This window comes from Rhineura floridana, chromosome 22 (genome assembly GCF_030035675.1).
Source record: "Rhineura floridana isolate rRhiFlo1 chromosome 22, rRhiFlo1.hap2, whole genome shotgun sequence".
Taxonomy (NCBI): Eukaryota; Metazoa; Chordata; class Lepidosauria; order Squamata; family Rhineuridae; genus Rhineura; species Rhineura floridana.
The window spans coordinates 4,092,954-4,118,277 of record NC_084501.1 but is presented as its reverse complement, the minus strand read 5'-3'; the positions used below and the strand labels follow the sequence as shown (position 1 = coordinate 4,118,277).

The 25,324-nt window shown below is 45.7% G+C and overlaps 2 protein-coding genes across 2 annotated transcripts; both read left to right on the top strand.

Moving 5' to 3' along the window:
* The first annotated feature begins 382 nt into the window (after nucleotides 1-382).
* On the top strand, nucleotides 383-7,175 carry PMF1 (polyamine modulated factor 1). Its single transcript, XM_061605830.1, has 5 exons — nucleotides 383-622; nucleotides 2,751-2,856; nucleotides 4,643-4,743; nucleotides 5,331-5,526; nucleotides 6,651-7,175. Exons 1-5 carry the CDS (start codon nucleotides 477-479, stop codon nucleotides 6,702-6,704), a joined length of 603 nt encoding a protein of 200 aa, XP_061461814.1. The 5' UTR covers nucleotides 383-476; the 3' UTR covers nucleotides 6,705-7,175.
* Nucleotides 7,176-18,405: 11,230 nt separating this feature from the next.
* BGLAP (bone gamma-carboxyglutamate protein) lies at nucleotides 18,406-23,876 on the top strand. Its single transcript, XM_061606401.1, has 4 exons — nucleotides 18,406-18,499; nucleotides 19,125-19,172; nucleotides 19,668-19,728; nucleotides 23,691-23,876. The coding sequence occupies exons 1-4, from the start codon at nucleotides 18,439-18,441 to the stop codon at nucleotides 23,836-23,838; spliced, it is 318 nt and encodes a 105-aa protein (XP_061462385.1). The 5' UTR covers nucleotides 18,406-18,438; the 3' UTR covers nucleotides 23,839-23,876.
* The last annotated feature ends 1,448 nt before the right edge of the window (nucleotides 23,877-25,324 follow it).

The window sequence follows — 25,324 nt, the reverse complement described above, 5'->3', positions numbered from 1 at the left end:
ATCTGAACTTACAAGATCTTTAAAGTTGACCGTGAGGACATTGAACTTGTCAAGGATTATCAATACCTTGGCACAGTCATTAACCAAAATGGAGAGAATAGTCAAGAAATCAGAAGAAGATGCTCTTGGAGGTCGCTGATTCATGGGGTAGCCATAAGTCGTGATCGACTCGAAGGCACATAACAACAAGGGCCGTCAACGCCCAAGAGCCCCATATAAAACCGGCCAGTAGGGGGCGTACGCGACCAAGCCTCTGTGTCTACGTCGAGGTCGTGCGTCCGACGCGGCATCCCGATTCGGTCATCCCGCCCCTTCGCTCGCTCGCTCGCTCTCAGTCGCGCGGCTAGATCCTTGTGGGAGGGGCCAAAGGAAAAACAAAGCAGCTCAGGCGTCAGGGCTTCGTTCCACCAATCGGAAGCAGCGCGGGCATCGGTGGGCGGGGCTATTGCGGCGTTTGGATTTGTGGCGGGCCCAAAATGGCGACTGAGGCAGCGAGTCGCGCTGGCGATGAGAGGGCGGCCGCTGGCGCTGCTGTTGCGGCTCCTCCGAGCAACCCCGGCCGGGAGCAGCTCTTCGACTTCATGATCGACCTTTTCTTACAGAAGACAGAGGAAGCCGGCAGGTGAGGGAGGGTGACTTGGCGGGAGGAGGAGGAGGAGGAGGAGGAGGGAAGTCTCGCGAGAGTTGGCTGCGACCGAAGTTGATATTTTGGCGCCGTGAGGCAGAAGAAGCAGAAGTCTCGCGAGGTGTGGCTGGGAGGTCCCGCGAGAGTTGTTTCTCGGAGTCGTCCCCCTTCCCTCTTGAAGGTGGCTGGGGCTGATGGGAATTGTAGTCAGTCTGGAGGAGGAAAGGGGCTGGAGGCCAGGGTGCTTCCATTCAGGTGGCTCATCTGCTTGAATGAGCCTGGCTCTGCGTTCTCTCCCGCCGCCCCGTGGTGGTGGTGGTGGTGGGTGTTGGGGTCCTTTGTCGGGAAGCCCCACGGGGCCCCATGTCGGCGGAGGCTTGGACCCCGCCTTTGCAACTGAGGTGGCTTATCAGTAACATCAAAACGCAGCAATAATACAATTTGCAGGGGGGCAGGCGCGTTAGCCCCATGCAGAAGAAACAACAAAGAGGCTTGTGGTACCTTAAAAGGCTAAACATTGCTTGTGGCATAAGCTTTCGTGTGCTAAGGACGACTTCACTGGATGCGTGAAATGCTGCTTTGAGTTACTTGTATACACACACAAATGGGGGTTTTGGGGTGGTGGATTGTAAACGGTTTGGTCAGAGGAAAATGAAAGCAGGGAGCTTCCAACTGTTCTTTCCCCACACTTTTCTGTGGACTTTTCCATGCTTTTCTGTGGAGTTAACAATGTCATTCACAAAACAGGTTGTTGATAACACAGGTATCCTGGTAAGTAATTAGGGTGTTGGGCTATGGCCTGGGAGACCAGGGTTCAAATCACCTTAGCCACAGAGCTCACTGGGTGACCTTGGATCAGTCACAGCTTCTCAGCTTAGCCTACCTCACAGGGTGGTTGTTGTGAGGATAGATGGGGGGAGGAGAGCTATGTATGCCACCTCTAGCTCTTTGGAAGAAAAAATTGAGGTATAAATGTAGTAAATAAATAAAATATCCTCTGCTTCAGATCAGTCCACAAATGATAGCACTGAACCTCTTGATGTATTAAAATACAGTCACAGGCAAACAATACTGAAGCAAACCAGGAGCCTGAAATGTTTTCTCTGGCGTTGTTAGCCAAGCCAAGAATTGTGGTTGCCAGGTTCCTGAAAAGGTATCCTTCCTCGCCTTTCCCGCAAGAAAGGCGAGGGAGAGCATTCCGGGTTCAGGTGATGCTTGATAGAGAGCCGCTGCTGAGCACTGGCTGCAGGAACCCCTCCTGCCCAGCTCCTCCTGTGGGACTCGGTAGTGTGTGCTTCAAACGGCTCTGTTCCCATTCCCCTTTTCCCCCAGCTGTGGAGCTGGAGAAATACTGGCAATGATTGCAGAAAAGCTGCCAGAACAGTGCCGCCAGAACAGTGCCCATCAACACAGCTCTGCAGCTTCAAAGCTGGAAGGCAACAACAGCTTTTCACTCTTGGTGCTTGCCATGGCAAGCATAATTGTCAAAGCCTGGCAGGAACCCCTCGGGATCCTTCCCAAAGGTCAGTTGATGGAAGGTGGCACAAGAGTGGAGGCAATGTACCTAGTGTTGAGTTTTGAACTTGGTAATGTTTGTGTTAACTTGTGAAACTGCCACATGTTATTACTATATCTCGCCTTTCCTCTCATGAGCAGCTGTCATCAGTAAAAACAAGGTGTGTGTACAGCACGAAGTTCAGCAGAGAAATGAGTGTCAAGTTATGCAACTAGAACAGAAATAATGTGGCCGCAAGCTTAAATGACCTTTTAAAGGGGTTAGATAACCATCATGGAGATGGAATGGCTCTGTCGGTAGCTAGCTATTAGCTTGCCTTAATGGAACTTCCATAGGCAGGGGCAGTCTTGTGAATGCCACATACTTTAGGCATGAAGAAGGAAAGGTGCCCTCCTTGACTTCCTCCCAGGAGCATAGTTACCTGTCATAATTATCAGATATTGAAAGATATATTCTTAACTAAATTCCTACTTAAATCACATGAAGAAAGAAAAGAGAAAGAATATAGGGTGAAAAGCAGGAAATATGTTATGCGTTCTATTGCATAGATCATAGAAAAATGTGCAGGGTTTTTTAAAAGTTGGTTGCATTTTCCTTCTCTATCCATAGCTACCATAGGTTTGTGAAGTGCTACAGTCGTCTCTACAGAGCACAGCCTGAACTTACAAAGTGTGTTTACAATCAGTTTATCTGCCATCTGCAAACTTCCGTTCGGGTAAGAGCCAAGGAAATGCACAAAACCCTTCCTTATAGCTGTTAATGCAACCTGCAGTTCTTGTTTTTAGGATATGGATAAAGGTTTATCAGGTTGAATAAATAGTAAAAAAGCTGGTTTCAGGTTAATAATGAGATTGATTGATTGATTGAATTTATATGCTATCCTTCCTCCTGAAAGAGCCCAGGGCAGCACACGCATCAACAAAATAATTTAACAACCAAAAAAGCATTCTAAGAACAGTTACAGTTAAAAACATTTCATCCAGTGATTTCTGGGTTACTAGGACCAGTACCTTCAGTCCTCAAATGCCTGGGTAAGCAGGAATGTTTTCAGATTCCTTTGAAAAGTCAGTAATGATGGAGACAGATGCACCTCACTGGGGAGGACATTCCACATGGGAAGCCACCACCAAGAAGGCCATGTCATGGGACAACACCAACCAGGCAGCCCGCGCTGGTGGCACCACCAACAAGGGTGCAACTTGACACCACAAATTGGATACAAACACATTCTGAGCATTTTGCCTAATAAATCATACCCCCATATTGGGGGCCCGATGGTAGATCTTTAAATCTGATATTAAAACAAATCCAGATATAATCCAATAAAAATTCTGTGTCCTAATTCAGGAGAGAAATGTGTCAAATTAATGACAAGATGTTGCTATCATGCCTGAAATCCAAACTTGCATCAGATAAAGGCGGTACACAGGTCCCATCGAGATGTACTGCCGTTGTCTGGAATTCTGTGCGTAAGGGCCTGCGTACTTCTTCCTCTTCTCCTGTATTCCTGTTGTCCCTCTGACTTCCTTCTTTGTAAAAAGCTGTTGTTTCTAATTCTGCTTTTCAGGCAAACTGTAGTTGCCTGCGTCAGGTGTAACAACAAAAGTATCATTCCTGGACCGGGAAAGCCTTTTTTCAGTAATTTATGCTCTGATAACCACACGATTGGACTATTGCAGTCTGCTCTACGTGGTGTTACCCTTGGGAAGTTTCTGGAAGCTGCAGGTGGCGCAGAGTATTGCTGCCAGATTGCTGTCCGGGACAGTGAGACGGGATTGTATAATAACAATCCTTAAAGCACAATTCTGGCTGCCTGCATGCTGCAGGGTCCAACTCAGGATGTTGATACTGATGTGCAAAGCCCTGAAAGGCTTGGGGCCCAAGTACTTAAAGGGCCGCCTCTCCAAGTACCTGCAGGCTTGCACTTTTGAGATCAGCATGTGAGACCCTGCGCATGAAGCCATTGACAGGGATGGCCTGTGAGGTGGTGACCCAAGGTTGAGCCTTCTCTGGTAGCGCTCCACTTGTGGGGAATTTCCTGCCTGGGGAAGTTTGATTGCCCTCCCTCTGTGACAGCTTTTAAACATCAGAATGAGAAGTTTACTTGTGTGTCTCTTGAGGTTTTGGGAGGGGTTCTGAAGTATTGTTTTAATTATGCCTTTATCATGATTGTATTTTTGTAATTGTTAGCTACCCTGGACTCCTAGGGGAGGAAGGGTGGCATAGAAAACTAATAAATTATGGGTTGTACACAACTAAATTCTGCTCTGAGGAGACCCATTGAAATTAATGGATATAGTTATGTCTGTTAATATTAATGGGTCTACATGAGTAAAAGCAACATTGGATGCAACCTAAATATATAGTGAATGAATTTGGCAGATGATATTACGGGCAAAAGGGGGGGGGCACGTGTATGCGTGAAATCCAATGACAGGATAATAAGTTGTTATTTTGGAGTTCATTTTCCAACAACTGCTGTATGTTTTGCTTTTGTTCAGGAGGAAATCCAAGAGCTGAAGGAAGAAGGGAATCTCAGTGTGCTGTTTGGATCGCTGGATGATCTTGTGGAAGGAGCAAAGCAAAGGGAAATGCCCACCTGGTAAGGAGTAGCTCATTTGGCATAAGAATGGTTGCCTAGCCTTCTGTAGCTCAAGATGGTAGGAACTGAACCAGGGGCCTCCAGCATGAAAGCTGAGCTATGGTCACACAGGCTGTATCTCTTGCAGTACCGGCATTATGCCAGTGCTCTTGCAGCAGTGTGGATGTTGTGCATGACATGCATCCCCAAGGGGGTGATTTCAGTGCTGTATAATGTGCCTCCAAGTCTGTTTCTTGTTCTCGTAATGCAGACCAAGGGCTGCTTTCCCTTCTGGGTAACCTTTGGGGCCACATGCCAGTGATGCGTGGTGCCAGAGGCAAAAGTAGGAAGAGCAATGAATGTAAACTTTTTACCTTTGTCCAATGAGCTAGTTCTACACACCCTCTTCTGTCCTGCATCCAGACGAGCAAGACGTTCAAAAACACATTTCAAGTGGGCAAAAACACTTGAGGGGGATGTGAAGCAGGTCTGGTGAGAGGGGTGTGGCCTGAAGAGAGTTGAGGGCCAGATGGGGAGACCTTGAGGGCTCTGTTTGGCCCCTGGTCCTGAGATCCCCCGCCCTGTTGTAATGCCTCCTTTGAATGCAGGCGCCCCAGTGGAATCCCAGAGGAAGATGCCCGTAGTGCTGTTGTGCCGTACCTTCTGAAGCAGCGCAGGTTCCTACAAAAGGCCCTGAAAGAAAAGGAAGAGGCTAGTGAGAAGTTGGCCCAGACTGTGCTGGCTGGTCGGAACAGAATTGCAGACCTGCAGGAGGAGATCAAAAAACGCAAAGAAGAATGGCAGGTGGGTAGAGTCGATCCACAAGTCACATGCTCGTTTCTGTTCTGGGATAATTTACATCAACGGCCTGGAAGGAGAGAACAGCTCTTCTCCACCACCAGCCCAAAAACCCCCACTGTTTTCAAACAGTGGTGAGAAAAGAGGAAGCCATCCAGGCCTCCTTAGGAAACAGGTCCCACAACATGGATGCTCTGACCAACAATGCACTCTCCCACATCCCTGCCAACTATACCTCTAAAGGCAACAGGATACAAAGCAAGGCCTGGGATGAAGAACGCAGTAGGCAAGCAGGTTCATGGGAAAGCATATGGTCCTTCAAGAATCCCAGTCCCAAATTGTGTAGGGCTTCACATTTGCACCTTGAACTGAGCCTGGAAGCCAGTTCGGATGGGATAAAGCCAGTGCATGTCTCTGAATGCTAGTTGCTTGGGAGCAACTAGTGGGGCAAGTGTGATGGCCCTCGTGCCTTGCTTGTAGGCCTCCCACGAGAGGCACTTGGTTGGCTGCTGTTACAGGATGCTAGACTGGATGACTTTTGGGCTGATACAGCAGGATTCTTCTTATGACAAAACCTATATACTAACAGGGAACTCATTCTTCAAATGTTGATCCTTTGTAACCAAAATGATACCATCTGTAAGATGGAGGTAATCAGCCATCTTGGACCAAAAAATGCAGAAGTGCCAGTTCTTAATGTTGCAAACCTTACAACATTACCAAGTTACAAACAAAATTTGGGGTTGGGGGGAGGAGAAACAAACTTGATGAGGACTGAGCATGCTCCTTGTGCCATGGAACACTAATGGGAAGGAGGAATAGAATGGAGTTTCCTGGAAAAAAGCATGGCTGGCTGGTTGGAAGACTGAACACTGCACACTGCATTTTGTACCAGCTCAAGCTTTTGAACACTTCAAGAATCGCCCCTCCATGTAGACCAAAGCCACAAAAAAAACTGCCATGACACCCTTCCCAGAACCTGAAAAGAAGCATTTTTTTTATCCTGCTCAAAGAGTTGAAAAGGGTCCCTGAGCAGTCGTTGCCTGACAGCCTTACATTTTCCTTGTTTGTTTTTTAGATTGTATGTTGAAAGACTAGCTAGTATTTAGTGATTTTTCCTTCCCTTCTAGGCAGTTGCTCAAAAAAGCCGGGAAATTGTAAACACTCTTGATGAGCTTCAGTGAGGAAGCGAGGCCTTGCTGGCTGTTCACAAATGGATCTGTAACTGAAAATGAAGGTAATGTGGAAGGCCAGGATCTGAGTGCAGAACTTGCATACTCTCTCATGTGGGATTCCCTGAGGAACTGTAGTTGGGTGTAATCTGTTGGAGTGAGAGGCTCGCTGGTTTGCAATTCTTGTGGAGGATTGGCTTAACAAAATCCCACTGCCAGTCTTCTTCAAAACTTCTTTGCGTGTTTGAGGGGTGATTTTCCTCATGTCTGCCACAGGTAAATCAATGAAGGTTGCCACAAAACATTCCATGTTCATAGTAGAATCTTTGGGGTGCTGTGGGGGAGATCTAAACACCCCTTCTCCTTAGTCCTTGATGTATAAAAGAAGCAGAACCAAACTTTTTTAGTTTGTGAAATAGCCATGTGTGTGCATGTGTTAGTTTGGAAAGAGTGTTGAACTGCATTAAAATATTACTGTTATAATTCTTGTCTTGCCTTTCTTTACTACAAGTATTACCATCTGCACAAGCTGGAGAGGCAAGAAATGGGGCCACAGACTTCCTGTGTGTATGCTACCACTGAGCCATGGGTTGTTCCCTCCCCCCCTGCTCCTGGATGAATAAACAAATAAGATTACAAGCAGATGTGAGGGGACTAAAAGAAGAAAGATGGACTTATCTGGGGTGGCAGGTTTATGAATGTCTATTCTGACCGGCAGAGAAAGATTAGTGAAGTCATATTTGACTTCAGAAGAGGAAACTTCTCCAAACTTAGGAGATTTGTAAAAATGAGGTTGAAAGGCAATATCAAGAGGGCCAAATCTCTCCCAAATGCTTGTCAGTTGTTCAGAACCACAATACTGAAAACTCAGTTAGAATGGAAAGGTACCACATGGTTCATGAACAGTCAAAAAAGTCTTGTCCAAATGAGAACAAACACAAACTTTGGCAAAAGAAGTACATAATAATAATAATAATAATAAAAATTGAGTACATTGCTAAAAACGTAACGGGCCAAAAAACACATTTAGATACATTCGAAACAAGAAACCAGATAGGGAGATGGTTGAATCTTTGGGCAGCAAGGGAAGCAAGGGTGTGCTAAAGGAGGATTGCAGAGAAGCTGAGTGAATTCTTTGCATTTGTTTTACAGTGGAAAATGTAAAGCAGATCCTTTTGCGTGAATGAACTTAAACAGGAAGTCTGTGGAGCTTAGACAAATAGTGGTGACAAAACACAAATAAAAATGGACAAACTGCCAGGTCTGGATAGCATCCACCTGAGATTTCTTGACAAACTCAAATAGGAAATTGCTGACCGTTTAATGAAACCTGAGTTCTGGAAAGTGGCCAATGTAACACCAATTTTTAAAAAGGAATTCAGAGGTGACTGAGATATATGCCAGAAATTACATTTGCTCTGTGAAAACTGGTAGAAAGCATTGTTAAAGACAATTACCAATCATACAGAAGAACAAGTCTTGCTGAAACAGACTTCTACAAGAGTAAGTCCTGTCTCATTAGCCTATTGGAGTTATTTGAGTGTGTTAAGAAGCATATAGATAGGGGTGATCCAGTTGACATTGTGTACTTGGACTTCCAAAAAGGTTTGATAATGAAGAATCTCATCAGAAATTCCTGAGTAAGCTTTAGCAGTTGTGGAATAGGAGGAGAGGTTGCAGTAATTGGTTAAGAAACAAGAAGCAAAATTTGAGGGATCTGCACAGGGCTACTCTTCAATACTGGTACCAGAAAAACTCACCTCAAAGCTGTGACAAGCAAGGGGGCCTTTCAAAAGGGATAACTTTGCCAACTCCTGGTACCCCTTCATAATATATGCCAACTAAACAAATGATCATAGAATAGTAGAGTTGGAAGGGGCCTATAAGGCCATCGAGTCCAACCCCTGATGATCAGGCCCCGCCCACTTCACCAATATCTGGAATGTGACGCAAATAGGTTCTTTCCCCAAGATGCAACGCCGCTTGACTGGATCATTTCATCCTGTACCTAAAGACTCTTCGTTCTTGTTCTTTGGGCTTTTGTCAAATGTTTAAATGAAATTCTTGTTATTACCATCATTATTATTTTAATTAAAGAAGGATGTCTTGGTTTTGCTACAATATTGGGAGGGGTTGCTTGTATGTCATTGCCAGGGAAGGGAGGGCTTTGGGGGTTATGAGTTAAGTTCTTTTACCTTGAACTGGAGATACATATGAAACTTCTAATATAGGAATTCTTTTTTCCATTTTTTGATAAAAAATGCATTGTGTATTTTTCAATATATGTGTATGCTACATTTCTGGATTTGTAATTCAAATTTTTTAAAAAAATATTTTTTAAAAAAGGAACAGGAAGCAGAGAGTAGGAATAAATGGATAATTGTCCCAATGGAGGCTGTAAAAAGTGGAGTACCCCAAGGCAGAGCTTGGAAAAGTTACTTTTTTGAACTACAACTCCCACCAGCCCAATCCAGTGGCCATGCTGGCTGGGGCTGATGGGAGTTGTAGTTTAAAAAAGTAACTTTTCCAAGCTCTGCCCCAAGGATCGGTACTGGGACCTGTGATTTTTAAGTTGTTTATAAACAATTTAGAGTTAGGAGGTGAGCAGTGAGGCGGCCAAGTTTGCTGATGATACCAAATTGTTCAGGGTGGTTAAAGCAAAAACGGATTACAAGAAGTTCCGAAACCATTTTTCCACATTGGGGAAATGGGCAGGAAGTTGGCAAATTTAATTCAATGTAAGTATAAATTACGCTAATTGGAGCAAAATAAAAAATTTAAAATCTTAATTGCACACACAGGCTAATGGGATCTGAACTGGTGGTGATCGATGATTGACCAGGAATAAGACTATAGAGTTGCAGTGGATAACTTGGAAGATACCGACCCAGCTGTAAAAATTCATGCTGTGGGGATCTTTAGGAAAGGGATGGAAAATAAAACTGCCAATATCATAATGTCTGTATCAGTCTATGGTGAGATCACACTTGGTATACTGTGTATAGTTCTGGTTGCCTCATATCAAAAAGAAATATTGTAGAGCTGGAAAAGTTTCAGGAAAAATCAACCAAAATGATTAAGGGGATGGAGCAGCTCCCCTCTGTGAGGAAATGTCAGCCTCCAGGTGGGGCTGGGAAATGTCCCTGTCTGAAATCCTGGAAAGCTGCTGCCAGTCAGTGTAGACAATACTGAGCTAGATGGACCTAGTCTGACCTAGTAAAAGGCAGCTCCTTATGTTCCATATGTACCTAAAGGTTTTAACATTCGGGACTTTTCAGTTTAGGAAAAAGATGAGGAAACGGGGGGAGGACATGATCGAGGTGTATAAGATCATGTATGAAGTGGAGAGTAAGATGTTTTCTCCCTGCCATAATATTAGAATCTGGGGCGGGCAATGACGCTAGCTGCTGGGTGATTCAGGAGGGGTACAGCACATAGTTAAAGTATGGAATTCACTCCTAAATCAACTCCTTTGAAATGTGCTGGAGGAGAGCTTTGTGCATACCATGGACTGCGAAAAAAACAAATAATTGGGTGTTAGAACAAATTAAACCAGAACCGTCCCTAGAAGCTAAAATGATGCAACTGAGGTTATCATACTTTGGACACATCATGAGAAGACATGTTTCACTAAAAAAGACAATAATGCTGGGGAAAACAGAAGGGAGTAGAAAAAGAGGAAGGCCAAACAAGAGATGGATTGACTCCATAAAGGAAGCCACAGACCTGAACTTACAAGATCTGAACAGGGTGGTTCATGACAGATGCTATTGGAGGTCGCTGATTCATAGGGTCGCCATAAGTCATAATCGACTTGAAGGCCAGCAACAACAGGCAAATTCATGAAGGATATGGCTGTCAACGGCTTTCTCTCCATTGTCGGTTTCCAGTTAATAGCCATCACAACTGGAGAGAATAGTGTTAGGTTCTTCTTGTGGGGTTCCTGTGAGCACCTGGTTGGCCACTGAGAGTGGAGTGCTGGATTAGACAGGCCTTTGGCCCCATCCAAGCACTTCTTACGTTTAGCTGTAGCCATGGCCAGACTTCATAGAAATCTCTTTTTATTTGTTGCACACTTTCTTTTGGGGAAGCTCGCTCTTAGTTGCCAGCCTTCTGCAGTCTCTAGCTATGTGATCGTGCCAGTTCTTTTTGGAAGGAGGGGTCTCTCTGCTTAGACGGGCTAAAAGTCAGACCCATTTGAATGGGATGTGTGTGCTAAATAGGACCCACAGTATAATGCAACAGGCTGGACTTCTGTGGCAGATGATCAGGGATTTCTCAGCAAGGCATCACTACTGAAAGCATTTCTGAAACACAGAAGTGCCTTGCAGCGCCACAGTGAATCTAGAAATGGAGGGTGTGTGTCTACAGTACATCTGCTCCCAATTAGAGATAATGTTTGTGTTTGGATGTAAATTGACCCGGTTACCCATATTTTTGTTGTGTAAACACGGGTTCCTTGATTACATTGTAAATATAGAGTGGGATGCCAAGCTGTGCTTGGTGGTTGGCTCACGCCACGTTCCCTGTGGTCAACAGTGGCCAGCGTGGGATGTCTGGGAGAGGTCTTGGCTGCCTCAAGTTAGCCTCAGCTTTTCCGCTTGCAGTTCCAGAACCTGGGGAGCAACTGAGAACTCAGGAACTTGTACGTCAGATGTGCGGAGCACTGAAAAGAAGCTTTCCTGAAGGCCACCACAAACTTGGAGACCGGCAATGACCAAAAACCAAAGCTGTAGGGCAATGGGTTTATTGCTGACTGGCATTTCATCTCATGCTGTGTTTATAGGCAGAGCTGGTGGCTCTTCACTAATGCTAGAATTCTGCATCCCAACCAGGCATACTCGACACCAAGGAAAGCTGAATTTTGTGACACGTGTGCATTACGCAAACTTTAATATATTTTCCCTATTTTGTGCAATATTCATTTGCAAGTCAGGGGATGGAGAAGGGCAGTAGATCCCCAACCCCTCAGCGACTGCAGACTATAATCAGTCATCTCCCTGACTTCTGATATTTTAGCCAGCACTTTTCAAGCATCTATTCTAGCCATAAGGTCTAGAAGATTAACTTATCTTTTTTGAAAGTCAGGCATCAGTTCTAGGCATAAGGTGTAGAAGCTTGATTTCTGTTTATTTAAATGAAATCTGAGACTGAGGAAATGTGTGTTGCATTTATCTTTTCCCTACACTTCTGCAATATTAGGGCCCACACATAGGCCTACTTAGGGGAAAAGTGCTTTGAGAGCCTGCCGTTTATGTCGTTAATTTCACCTTCCTGCCGTGTTACAGGTAGTGGCTTGCTGGAAACTCTAATCAAGGACATAACTGCTCTTAGCCACTGCATGCTGCTCCATTTGCAATGGAATTCTGGTCTTCAAAAAGTGGCTGATACCTTTTGGTAGCAGAAGACGCTGGGAAGCTGATGTAGTTCGGGGCCCGGAGGCAATACAGTGCAAACCGTTTTCATAGGCCGTGCCTAACTTCTTGCAATCTGGGCTAGAGACAGGATGTAGTGATGGATTCAAAATATGTCATTCACAGGATAAGGCTATGTGCTACCTCTGCTGTTGAAGGCAGCATGCTCCTGAATACTAGCTGCAGGGAATCACAAGTGGGGTGAGTGCTATCACAGTTTATTGCCGTTATACAAATAAGAAAATTAAAACAGGCAAGATAAAAAAGGATCAACAAGTAGGTACATCTAGCACAAGAAAATCAACACGAAATACTAGAAATGTATTTACTGTGTAAAAATTGGGCCGCATGGAGAAATTTGGCAACCCCAAGCGATATTGATTTATCTGTGCCGGATAAAAGGAACTTCAGTTTGTCCAAGGTTGTACCTCCAAGCGAATTCACGATCAAGGGATTTAGGAACTTGATGCGTTCAGTGGAGTAAAGAGAACAAATAAAAAGAACATGAAACAAAGATTCAATTTCATTAAGTCGGCAGGGGCAAAGGCGATTAGCATGTGGGATGCCCCGAAAGCGGCCTTCAAGAATTGCTGATGCTAAGCAGTTAAATCTAGCCCTGGTAAAAACTAATCTATAGCACGGCAGATCTAAAAATTCAAGATACAGGGCAGGAAGGGGGGAAAAGAACCTCAATCCAGAGTGGAGGGGGGAACAGGTTTTAGCAGTATTGGCTATGTCACGCTGAAGATCTATGTCCTTTAGGCGCCTGTTAATGGTCATTTTGGCAGTGCCAAAATTGAGTGTGGTTAAAAACTCCGTAGAGAGGCCGAGAGAAGAAAGTTTGTGCTGAACCACTTTGGCCTAAGAACTGCTGAAGCGGTCAATCTGCATGGCATTGAGATATCCCGGCGCAGGATCGGCGAATGCTATCTTGGACCAGAAACATAATGTTCGGGACCAAGAAAGGCATTCTAAAGACCATTTAATCCTCCTATGTCTAGGGGAGAAGGAATTATGGGTATAGATGATGTTGGGTTTTAGATGGACAGACTCCGGAGGTGAGAGTGACAACATTAATGGGAGATGGTCGCTGTCCAATCTATTACGCACTGCAAAAGAGGCAATAAAGTTGAGTAAAAAGGAAGATACCAAAATGTAATCGACCACACACTGCCCCGCCCCGAGATGAAGGTGAATTCAGCGCGGCTGTCAAACCTGTGGTATCCATTCAAAATCGTCAAGTTAAAACAGCCCGCCAAGAGCAGCAGGCGAGTGCCACCATAATTCACCTTTTGGTCTTTAGATGACCAATCGTGGGGGGACATTATGTTAGTAAGATCTATGGCTTCCCAAAGATTGGAAGAAAAAAGGCTGGAGTTGTTGGGGCCTATCCTAGCGTTGAAATCGCCCATAATGATAAGAGGTATGTGGGGATGGCGGGACTCAATATCAAGAATATAGCTCTCCAAGGTCTCCCCGGCCGAAGAGACATCCCTCCTGGCCGAAAAGGGGGTGATATAAACATTAATCAAAAGGAGGGATAGGGCACTGGATTATAGCAAGGCGGCCATAGCCATATTGCCACAAGAGGGAAGCTTGGATAGTGAAACGGCCAGGGAAGTTGCAAAAAGGATAGCAAGGCCAGCCCTAGGTCTGCCTTTGCCCCTGGGGGAGGTGGCTGGGAGATCAATAGAAGAGAAGCCATCAAGGATAATTGTATCGATTGCCCAGGTTTCCTGTAAAAAAATCACATCGAAATTAGCCAGGAAGGATAACACATCCGGCAGGTTGCGCTTGGAGGCCCAGCCAGCAATATTCCATGATAGAAGGTTAAGCGGAGCATTAAAACTTTCAAGATTGGGCAGGGGGGCTGGGGAGGAGGGCAGAGACGAGGTAGGTCGGGAGAGCAAGCTATAGGTTGTCAGTGGATCACCTCAGGGGTGGGGCGGGCGGGGAGTGAGGCAGGAATGGCATGGGGACCATGTGGGGGAAGGGAATTCAAATTGCCCAAATTATCGGAAAAAGGTAAGGCGGGCGTGGCAAAAGGCGCCCCTGAAGTCCATAAAATGTTCAAGAGACCAGGGAGGGTTTGGAGAGGTGGCTGGAGGTTCGGAACCCGATCTGCCACTCCAACCTCAGGGAAGTAATTAGAGTTAGAGTCAGTCTCAGATGTACACGGATCCACCGTTGGTTTTCCCTCTCTGAAAATGCTTAATAAGTGATCCTTAAGGCGTTCAAGTCTCAGCAAGATATCTAATTGGTCCTGGGGGGGTAATGTGGCAAAGAAGCGGGACACCACAATCTCATCACCATTGAGGGAGCTCTCGAGAGTACTAGTAGAGTGGTTGAAATCTAAGGTCCTGTCCGCGGGACTCACCTGTAGAGGAGGTGAGGAGGAAGGGCCAGATGCAGACGAGGGCCCTGTCAATACTCGATCAATACTCGATCCTAAGTTCTGATGACATATGGGGGGGGAGGGGAGTCAAATTGTGAATATTTAGACCAGTGATTCTCAAACCCAGGCACACTGATGCGCCCTAAGAGGTGGCTTGGTGTGCCTCAAATATTATGAAATTATATTTTAAAAATGAGAAGAAACCCATTTGTATAGGGTAAGTAATAGTTTTCTATAGTTTATTTTATTCATAGTTTAAAATATATTAATATATTTTTAATTTTGTACAATGTGCGCCAGAAAATTTTTATATGTTTTACAGTGTGCCGCAAACCAAAAAAGTTTGAGAACCACTGATCTAGACTGAAGAGATTCTTCATAAAGGCGTGCGTGGGGCATGAAGAGGCACGAGGCAGCCAACTTTCTGAAGTTCAGCAGGCCTGGTCCCTGTGCATCTGCACGTGAACGTTCACACAAGAGCACTCGGGGGCCATTTCACAAGCTCCTTTTCAACTGTCGATAACAGATGAATAATTTGGTTTTCCAGAATATCTTTAAGGTAAAGAATAGGGCGGCCTCAAGCAGTAATCCTTGACCTGAGAATGCGGGTACATCACAAGCATTGCACGTCCCTATTGCCATCTGTAAAATGTTGGAGCTCAGGCGGGACGCGTTTCTTGCCTCTCTTGGGTGAGAAGGCAGGTGGTTCGTGGCAAGTCTGCCGCCTCTTGGCCTCACAGGCATCCCTGTTTGAACTGAGGGGATAATAGGGGACTCTTGTAAGGCTTATGGTGGAATATAAGCAGTTGCCTTCTACCGACTCAGCCCACTGGTCCCCCTGGCACAGTGTGGTCTGTACAGATTGGCCGTGGCTCTCTTCCGTCAGAGGACTAAACTGGGGACCTTCTGCATGCAGAGCAGATGTCCTACCCCTAAGCTGCAGCCCTTCCCATGGAGTGCTCTGTGATGTTGTCAGTATTCTGAAGCCTCAAGGGGTGGCCCTCCACAGTCCACAGCCCTTACGCCCAACGTGGCACTGGAGAGAGCTGGACTGCTTTCTTGGCATGCGTTTCCTTGCAAGCGTCTGCTAGCCATTTGCATCCCGGGCAAACTAGGGCAAAATGCTGTATGTGATTCCTCTCCCCAGATCAGGAGGCTGTCTTGGGGCTTTGGGGCTCAGTATTGTGGCCTGATGTGACCGGATGAGTGGAGAGAACGAGGCAAAATTAAACCTTTGGGTTTCTCTTTGGCCCTCAACACATCCGCAGAGAGAGGAAAGCGCAACAGCAGGACAGTCTCTGCAGTCTGCGGGAAATTATATGCTTGGTGGCCATCTCCCTCCCCGGCCCTTGCTGCCAGTTGCTCTTGGCCTGGGGCCACCTCTCCTTTCTTTGAGGGTAGCTTCAAATGGGGCACTGTGGGGGGGTATTGTTTTTTAAAATTATTTTTATATATGTAACTTTTATAAATATTGTAAATCACTTTGGGATGCCTCATGAGAGGCAATCTATAAATGTAACTAAACTGAACAGTGACAACATTGCCATCTTCTCCCTGGTCTTCTGTTGCCTCACCTTCATCCCTTCGCATCCTTCCCGTGCTCTGCTGCCACTCTGCTGTTTGCCTCCCTGGTCACTCTAAGGGTGCAACTCACCTCCTTAATTCCCCCCGCTGGCTTCCTGACACATCCTATATGAGCTGCTTGTCCTCAACTTCGAAACCTCCTTATCTTTCTGGGTTTAATTTCCAACATGTCCATTCTTGCAACCTTTGCTCGTCCATCTCCACCACTCTCAGCCCATCTGAAAGTCTCCTGTGTCCTCAAGCAGCTATGACCATTGCCCCTCACTGCCCCTTACACCTGGAACTGCCACCTAGAGCACCTCTGTGCAACAACTCTCCTTTCCTTTTTTAGCCGCTCCTTAAAACTCACCTTTTCTGGGAAGCTTTTGGATCATCATCCCTCTCCTGCCCCCTCCAGTCCCTAACTCTTATTGTAACTACAGCAAAGTGGTGCAGTTGAAATAGCCGCATATTCTTCTGCTGCCTCCATTTCACTCCTTCCTCTGAGGGCCATTTCCAAGCGTTTGTTTTAGATTGCATGTTTCTTGGGGCAGGGACCTGTTGTTCCTGGTCTTTGTAAAGTGCCATGTACATAATTAAGAAATAAAAAGAAGAATAAAATCCTACTAAAAGAAGTTCCACAAAAGGGTTCCATTTTAGCTCCCCAACAAACTGTCTTTGGTCATTTCTTCCTTGCAACAACCCTGTAAGGCGGGTTGTTACTTATTTTGCAAATGAAGAAGCAGAGGTTGAGAGAGTGAGAGCAGTTTGTCTAAAAAGACCATCTCATGGGCAGTGCTCAGAGGAGCTCAACGAAATCCACAAGCTCTATTCCAAATGTATTTATTCTTTTATTATTTAATTTGTATCCAGCAGGAGCCCAGGGCAGCAAACAAAGTGCTAAAAACACTTTTAAACATCATAAAAAGAGATCTTAAAATACATTAAAACAAAACAGCGTTAAAAACATAAAAAAACAACTTTTAAAAAGGGTTAAAAGCATTATTTAAAAACTTATTAAGCAATTCTAACACAGACCCAGACTGGGATAGGTCTCAACCTAAAAGGCTTGTTATGCTTCCATCTATTATATTGTTGCGCGTCTCCCCCAATCTCCGAGCGGTGAGATTTCCGGGGTCCCTGCTCTCATCCAGGGTTTGGTTTCCTTTGGGAAGAAGGTCAGCGGAGACTGTGGTGTCTTTATGAAATATGGTTTGTTTATTTACACACATTCCAACCTGAGCTTAGGATGGAGGGGTTCAAGGCATCAGCAGTCCAATATCCAGCTTTTCCTTCTGGGTTGCAGGAGGCACCCCAAATGCCATGGTGCAGAGAGCCAGTCTCTCTGCCAGCCTGCAGTCACCAGCCTTTCTCCAGACACACTAAAACTACAAGCCTCTCCTGGGCTCCAGGAAGGGGGGGGAAGCTCTCCTGAAGAGTTTCAATTACGAAAAGGTCTTCCTGGCCCATTCACCAGTTGCTGGGCAACCGATAATCCCATCACCCTACCTGGCCACTCTATTTGTTTAACAAAGGAGAGACTCATCTGACCAGCAGAGCGAGTTACTTTAGCCCCAGGTGCAAGTCTCCAAATCAGAGATTGGAAGGGGACTCACAGGGATCATCCATCCCAACCCCCATGCTCATAACAATATTTATAAAACCAGCAGCTGAAGCAGGAGGCTGGCTTCACTGCAGTTTAAGAACTGCCAGTGAGTTTACAGCAGGGGCGCGATTTGAACTAGGGACTTCCTTGGTTCACAGCATGGTCTCTGAGCCACTATGCTATTGAGAAATAAAACAGGTGGTGAATTTATGGCCAACGTGATATCTGACAAGGGGCTTCTCTGCACCTTGAATCTCACCAACACGTCAAACCTTGGCTTCCCAGCCTGCTCTGATTTGAAACCCAAATCAGTCAACGGGACATCCATCAAATCTGGAAGTTTCCTTTCTTCCTGGGCCTTAGGCCAGAAAACACCCCAACTCCTGATGTCCCAACCCAACATACATATTACAGCGAATGCATCCCGGTTCTCCAGTTGGACAGTCGCATCTATCCATCCATCCTCTGCCCCTCCCTTGCAGAATAATGAGCATATGTTCCCCTCCAGACGATGCACTTGCCCCCCAAACCACAATTACCATTTGGATTTGGCAGGCTTCCTCCCCAGCAGATGGGCTCCAAAATAGATCTCGCATCCTGCCCCTCCCCAGCAAGGGGGAGGAGATCCTGTGGGCTGTTCCTCCTGCCAAGTCAGGGGCTCTCAGAGCAGTATAAATCAGGAGGGGAATTGCAACAAGCCATAGAGGAGGAAAGCATCTTCGGATCGACAGAGAAGATCTCTTCACGTAGCAAGCAGCACCGGTCAACATGAACACGCTAATTTTGGTGAGCTTCTTGGCGGTGCTTACACTCTGCCTTTGCCATGCAGGTAAGCGGGCAACGTGTCCTATTTCTGGGCTATGGTTCTCTCGGGGCTTCTGATGGGGATGTGGGTCTCATCAAAGGCCAGTCCTTCCCTTTTGTCATCTAGATGTGAGCAAAGCTGAATAGTTGAATAAGGAATCAAAGCTTGAGATTACAGCAGAAAGCTTTTTTTTAAACTTTCACAACCCAGCTACCACTTCAGATTAGTTTTCTGTTCACCTTCAGAATTGATTCCCACCCCTCTCATTCTCCACCCCCAAATGCCAGTGATTAATACCAATCCTGACCCTCCGCTCAACTGACGTTTCAGCAGTCATTACCTCCACGATTTCAAGCTTATGTTCCCAGTCATGAGGACTAGCAACATGGTTGAATCAATAAAGTCAAGATTCATAGAAATATAGAATCGTAGAGTTGGAAGGGGCCTATAAAGCCATTGAGTCCAACCCCCTGCTCAATGCAGGAATCCAAATTAAAGCATAAAGATTCGGTTCTTGGAAAATTGGATCCTGTTCCCAGCCCCAAGCTGCACACTGGAATTTCAGACATTAAAACTGTACCCTGATGCCTCGTTTGGCCTAGGGGCAAGTGGCGTTTTGCTCATATCCCTTGATCTTTCTTGTTTTCAGATGACTCCGCTCACTCCAACAGTGCCAATGACTCACCCAGCTCTGAAGGTCAGTTGTCTCCATTTTGATTGCTTTCTTGCTTAAAAGATCATCAGATCTCCAGAAGTGAGCCAGCTTTGCAAACCTGGAAAATTTGAGAGGCCTGTGAGAGGATGATGGAGGGAGGACAGAGGGCAGATGAAAGAGTTGTAGCTGTGTGGTGGAGCACATGAAGAAGGTCCCAAGTGCATCTCTATTTATTGCTCGGGGGAGGGGGGGGTCTGTGTAAAATCCTGGATAGCTGCTGCCAGTCAGTGTAGACAATACTGAGCTAGATGGACCACTGGTGCTTCTTAAGGCATGGGCCTCTCTCTTTTCAGTTCAACATTGAGGACTAGAATCATGCTTCTTACCTTTCAAAATGAAAGCAGACTCAGGATCCCAGTTTTTGCTCATGTGCAATGAGCCCTACTGTGCTGAGGGCAGGGAATCGAGGTCACTGTGGAAGAATCTTCCTAGAGGGGCAAGGTAGTTCTGTTAAACACATTATTTTTCCTCTTGTAGCTTTTGTCTCCAGGCGTGACAGTGCTGAAGTAGTGAAGAGGCACAGAAGGAGCTATAACAGGTAAAGACAAATAATTAGCTGATCATGAGGTAGACAATGGGGGGGGGCTCCCTTGTGGCTTTGAGGGGGCTTCCTGGAGAGTAGTTGGACCCAGGAGAGTCCGAGATAATCTAGGCACAGTGTCCTGTGAAGAAGTCCCTTCTCTCTCTGTTGTAAGGATTATCCAGATGCAGCAAATGTAGTTTGAAACAGTCAGTCTAGTGTGTGACCCAGAAGAGGGAGGCTTCGTTCTCAGTGGTGGGGGAGGGAACATGGGAGGGGGCAAGGGGTAGATTTAGCTCCATCCCCAACAGTCCGTTCCCACCCACCCCGCCCTTGTGCTTTCTCTGATATGATAGTTCTCATTCACTCCTCTGGGAGTAAGGATAGCGTTGCAATTAATGCAAAATCTGCCCCCCCCAATCTAGGAATGGGGGAGCAATTCAATTCAGGTTGCATTTAAAAGTAAATCTACCTGAGCGGCGTTTTCTGAAGCAGTACTTGAACCAAAAGGTGCCCTCTTTTGACATTCACACTTCTCCAAATTTGGCACTGCCAAGTCATGTCTATGGAAATGCATATACTAGGGCGACGGGTGCTCCTACAAATGCAGATATTTGTGAAAACAGCACACAAAGATGTATTATATTAGGGGATTGTTTTGCAAAAATGAGTGTGTATTAGGCAAAATTGCCTACAAAAATGTATATAGCAGGAGAAATTTGTACCTAGATACTGAATTTTCATGAGGACTGTTATTTTTTAAAAAAAAAAAATTTTAAACTACTCAAACTGATATAGAATTGTGGAAGACTGACCCTAGAATTGGAAACATGAGAAAATGAGATCAACCCAAGTTGCCAGATTCTCCCACCCCAAAGGGATCTTGAGAACATGGGATTGAATAAGAACATAAGAACATAAGAAGAGCCTGCTGGATCAGGCCAGTGGCCCATCTAGTCCAGCATCCTGTTCTCACAGTGGCCAACCAGGTGCCTGGGGGAAGCCCGCAAGCAGGACCCGAGTGCAAGAACACTCTCCCCTCCTGAGGCTTCCTGCAACTGGTTTTCAGAAGCATGCTGCCTCTGACTAGGGTGGCAGAGCACAGCCATCACAGCTAGTAGCCATTGATAGCCCTGTCCTCCATGAATTTGTCAAATCTTCTTTTAAAGCCATCCAAGCTGGTGGCCATTACTGCATCTTGTGGGAGCAAATTCCATAGTTTAACTATGCGCTGAGTAAAGAAGTACTTCCTTTTGTCTGTCCTGAATCTTCCAACATTCAGCTTCTTTGAATGTCCACGAGTTCTAGTATTATGAGAGAGGGAGAAGAACTTTTCTCTATCCACTTTCTCAATGCCATGCATAATTTTATACACTTCTATCATGTCTCCTCTGACCTGCCTTTTCTCTAAACTAAAAAGCCCCAAATGCTGCAACCTTTCCTCGTTAGGGAGTCGCTCCATCCCCTTGATCATTCTGGTTGCCCTCTTCTGAACCTTTTCCAACTCTATAATATTCTTTTTGAGATGAGGCGACCAGAACTGTACACAGTATTCCAAATGCGGCCGCACCATAGATTTATACAACGGCATTATGATATCGGCTGTTTTATTTTCAATACCTTTCCTAATTATCGCTAGCATGGAATTTGCCTTTTTCACAGCTGCCGCACACTGGGTCGACATTTTCATCGTGCTGTCCACTACAACCCCGAGGTCTCTCTCCTGGTCGGTCACCGCCAGTTCAGACCCCATGAGCGTATATGTGAAATTAAGATTTTTTGCTCCAATATGCATAATTTTACACTTGTTTATATTGAATTGCATTTGCCATTTTTCCACCCATTCACTCAGTTTGGAGAGGTCTTTTTGGAGCTCTTCGCAATCCCTTTTTGTTTTAACAACCCTGAACAATTTAGTGTCGTCAGCAAACTTGGCCACTTCACTGCTCACTCCTAATTCTAGGTCATTAATGAACAAGTTGAAAAGTACAGCTCCCAATACCGATCCTTGAGGGACTCCACTTTCTACAGCCCTCCATTGGGAGAACTGTCCGTTTATTCCTACTCTCTGCTTTCTGCTTCTTAACCAATTCCTTATCCACAAGAGGACCTCTCCTCTTATTCCATGACTGCTAAGCTTCCTCAGAAGCCTTTGGTGAGGTACCTTGTCAAACGCTTTTTGAAAGTCTAAGTACACTATGTCCACTGTATCACCTCTATCTATATGCCTGTTGACACTCCCAAAGAATTCTAATAGGTTACTGAGACAGGACTTTCCCTTGCAGAAGCCATGCTGGCTCTGCTTCAGCAAGATTTGTTCTTCTATGTGCTTAGTTAATCTAGCTTTAATTATACTTTCTACCAGTTTTCCAGAGACAGAAGTTAAGCTAACTGGCCTGTAATTTCTGGGATCCCCTCTGGATCCCTTTTTGAATATTGGCGTTACATTTGCCACTTTCCAGTCCTCAGGCACGGAGGAGGACCCAAGGGACAAGTTACATATTTTAGTTAGCAGATCAGCAATTTCACCTTTGAGTTCTTTGAGAACTCTCGGGTGGATGCCATCCGGGCCGGGTGATTTGTCAGTTTTTATATTGTCCATTAAGCTTAGAACTTCCTCTCTCGTTACCACTATTTGTCTTAGTTCCTCAGAATCCCTTCCTGCAAATGTTAGTTCAGGTTCAGGGATCTGCCCTATATCTTCTACTGTGAAGACAGATGCAAAGAATTCATTTAGCTTCTCTGCAATCTCCTTATCGTTCTTTAGTACACCTTTGACTCCCTTATCATCCAAGGGTCCAATTGTCTCCCTAGATGGTCTCCTGCTTTGAATGTATTTATAGAATTTTTTCTTGTTGGTTTTTATGTTCTTAGCAATGTGCTCCTCAAAATCTTTTTTAGCATCCCTTATTGTCTTCTTGCATTTCTTTTGCCAGAGTTTGTGTTCTTTTTTATTTTCTTCATTCGGACAAGACTTCCATTTTCTGAAGGAAGACTTTTTGCCTCTAAGAGCATCCTTGACTTTGCTCGTTAACCATGCTGGCATCTTCTTGGCCGTGGCGGTACCTTTTCTGATCTGCGGTATGCACTCCAGTTGAGCTTCTAATATAGTGTTTTTAAACAACTTCCAAGCATTTTCGAGTGATGTGACCCTCTGGACTTTGTTTTTCAGCTTTCTTTTTACCAATCCCCTCATTTTTGTGAAGTTTCCTCTTTTGAAGTCAAATGTGACCGTGTTGGATTTTCTTGGCAATTGGCCAGTTACACGTATGTTTAATTTAATAGCACTGTGGTCACTGCTCCCAATCGGTTCAACAACACTTACATCTAGCACCAGGTCCCGGTCCCCACTGAGGATTAAGTCCAGGGTTGCCGTCCCTCTGGTCGGTTCCATGACCAACTGATCTAGGGAATAGTCATTTAGAATATCTAGACACTTTGCTTCTTTGTCATGACTGGAACACATATGCAGCCAGTCTATGTCCGGGTAGTTGAAGTCACCCATTACTACCACATTTCCTAGTTTGGATGCTTCCTCAATGCAGGGGACCATCTCACAAGTCAGCCTCATTCCTGACCCAAGACAGGCCACCACCCCCTGACATTAATGTCATGGGAGGGGGTGGCTTCCGTGTATCTCTCACCCTGCCCCCCCCGTGACATCCCGCGGGTCATAACATTGGCCATGTTAGTGCTGCTGTTAGAGCAACTTTCAGCCTGGTGCCCTCCTAATGTTGTTGGACTACACCTTCCATCAGCCCCCCCCCCCGGCAGCATAGCGGATGGGACTGATGGGAGTTGTAGTCCAACAGCATCTGCAGGTCACCAGGGTGGTGCAGGTTGTGATGCACGTGAGCGGAATGTGCATCTGCTTGTTAACATTTTGTCTATGTGGGTGTCCTTTTGCGTACAAAGAATGTTTTAATGTAGCAAAATGTGAATGCCGAGAGGCTCAACAAAGGTCTGCTGCTCCCTGGCAGGTTCTACAACGTCATTGCCGCCACCCCCGATGTTGTGTCCCCCCTTGAATCCCAGCGAGAGGTTTGTGAGTTCAACCCTGATTGCGACGAGTTGGCCGACCACATTGGCTTCCAAGAAGCTTACAGAAGATTCTATGGGCCTGTATAGAAACCCAGCCAAGCTCAGTGCAATGGAGAACGGCAAGAAAGAAAGAGCGGTGGGGGGCGTGGGGAGGGCAGGTGCCGGTTGGGGATGAGCAGTGGGGTGGGGCTATTTGCTACTGCATCGGCCTTATCTCTGAGATCCACACTAGCCCAGGCTGAACGGCTACTGCTTGTAACGGCTGTGCCTTTGTTTTCTTGCTCCCTCTGTAATATGTTTACTTAAATACTGGTGTTCTAACAAGAAAATATTAAATAATAATTCTTAAAAACCATTAAAACACAATTTTTGTTCACTGAGCTGTGCAAATGGTACGCTTCTGGATGCTGCTGTCTAGTGCTGTTCCACAGTGTTCCCCAACCTGGTCCCCTGCAAATGATTTGGACCACAACTGCAATCGGCTCTTCCACCATACCTCGGTGCCAGATGGGGCTGACAGGAGCTGGAGACCCTCCACCTGGAGGGCACCGGGCTGGAAAAGGCTGTTGTCTACTGCACTGAGATACTTTTGTGGTGGTGGTTGGGGGAGAATTGGAGCAGGCCTGACTGATCTGAGAAGATCCTAGATAAGGGCATGGAGAAGAGGGCCTAGAGGGGCAGGAGAAGGAGGCTCTGGAAAAGGAGGGATCGGGGTTAGTGAAAGGGGGCTGGCTGGAAGCGGGAAACAGTCTCAGTGATTTGGAGGAAAGAGAATGGGCAAAGCCAGACCGGCCTAGGAGATGCAGAAGAGAGGAAGGCAGCAATTCACACCCTGACCAGCCTGGTCTTCGGCTACAGACAGATAAATCAGGAATGGCTGTCCTGGGTCTCTCCAGATGTTGCTGGACATCACCGGGTGTGGTGGCTGGGGCTGATGGGAGTTGGAGTCCCACGGCATCTAGGGAGATGCAGGTGAGCTGCCCCTGCTTTGAATTCTGTACCGTATCTTAGATGGTTGTTTAACGGTCTGTAAACTGCCCCAGAGAACTCAGTTATATGGTTAGGATATAAACACAATAATTAAAATTACATAGCATGAAAAGTAGAAGAAAAGTATAACCCAGACTATGAGAATTCCCAGTCCCATGAAGGTTTACTCAGAAATCACCCCAACTGGCTTTGATGGGGTAAACAGAAGGGTTTTGCTAGAAAGCAAGTGAAAGTAATTATTTTCTGACTTTAGTGTGATATACCTATACACTGATTCATAGGGTCGCCATAAGTCGTAATCGACTTGAAGGCACATAACAACAACAACCTAAACATAAATGCAGGTGTGCGCACGCACAGCAGGAACCTACCAATTTGTTGTACCATATGAAATGAAATGGAAATGGACTGCCTTCCATATAACCTGGATTGTTTTTTAAAAAAAAAATAGTGGACTTTTATTAAAGATAATACAGCTCCTTCCAGTTGTCTTGAAGCACCATAGACCAGGCCGGCAAGAGCTCTGGTGGGATTAGGGTTGCCAGGTTCAATCCCCGAGACTGATCCTGTATCTTTAGGAGAA

Coding starts and splice junctions, on each gene's coding strand:
- PMF1 (XM_061605830.1), top strand. CDS start 477: ATGGCGACTGAGGCAGCGAGTCGCGCTGGCGATGAGAGGGCGGCCGCT. Junction 623..2,750: donor AAGACAGAGGAAGCCGGCAG/GTGAGGGAGGGT, acceptor CTCTATCCATAG/CTACCATAGGTTTGTGAAGT. Junction 2,857..4,642: donor ATCTGCAAACTTCCGTTCGG/GTAAGAGCCAAG, acceptor GCTTTTGTTCAG/GAGGAAATCCAAGAGCTGAA.
- BGLAP (XM_061606401.1), top strand. CDS start 18,439: ATGAACACGCTAATTTTGGTGAGCTTCTTGGCGGTGCTTACACTCTGC. Junction 18,500..19,124: donor ACTCTGCCTTTGCCATGCAG/GTAAGCGGGCAA, acceptor TCTTGTTTTCAG/ATGACTCCGCTCACTCCAAC. Junction 19,173..19,667: donor TGACTCACCCAGCTCTGAAG/GTCAGTTGTCTC, acceptor TTCCTCTTGTAG/CTTTTGTCTCCAGGCGTGAC.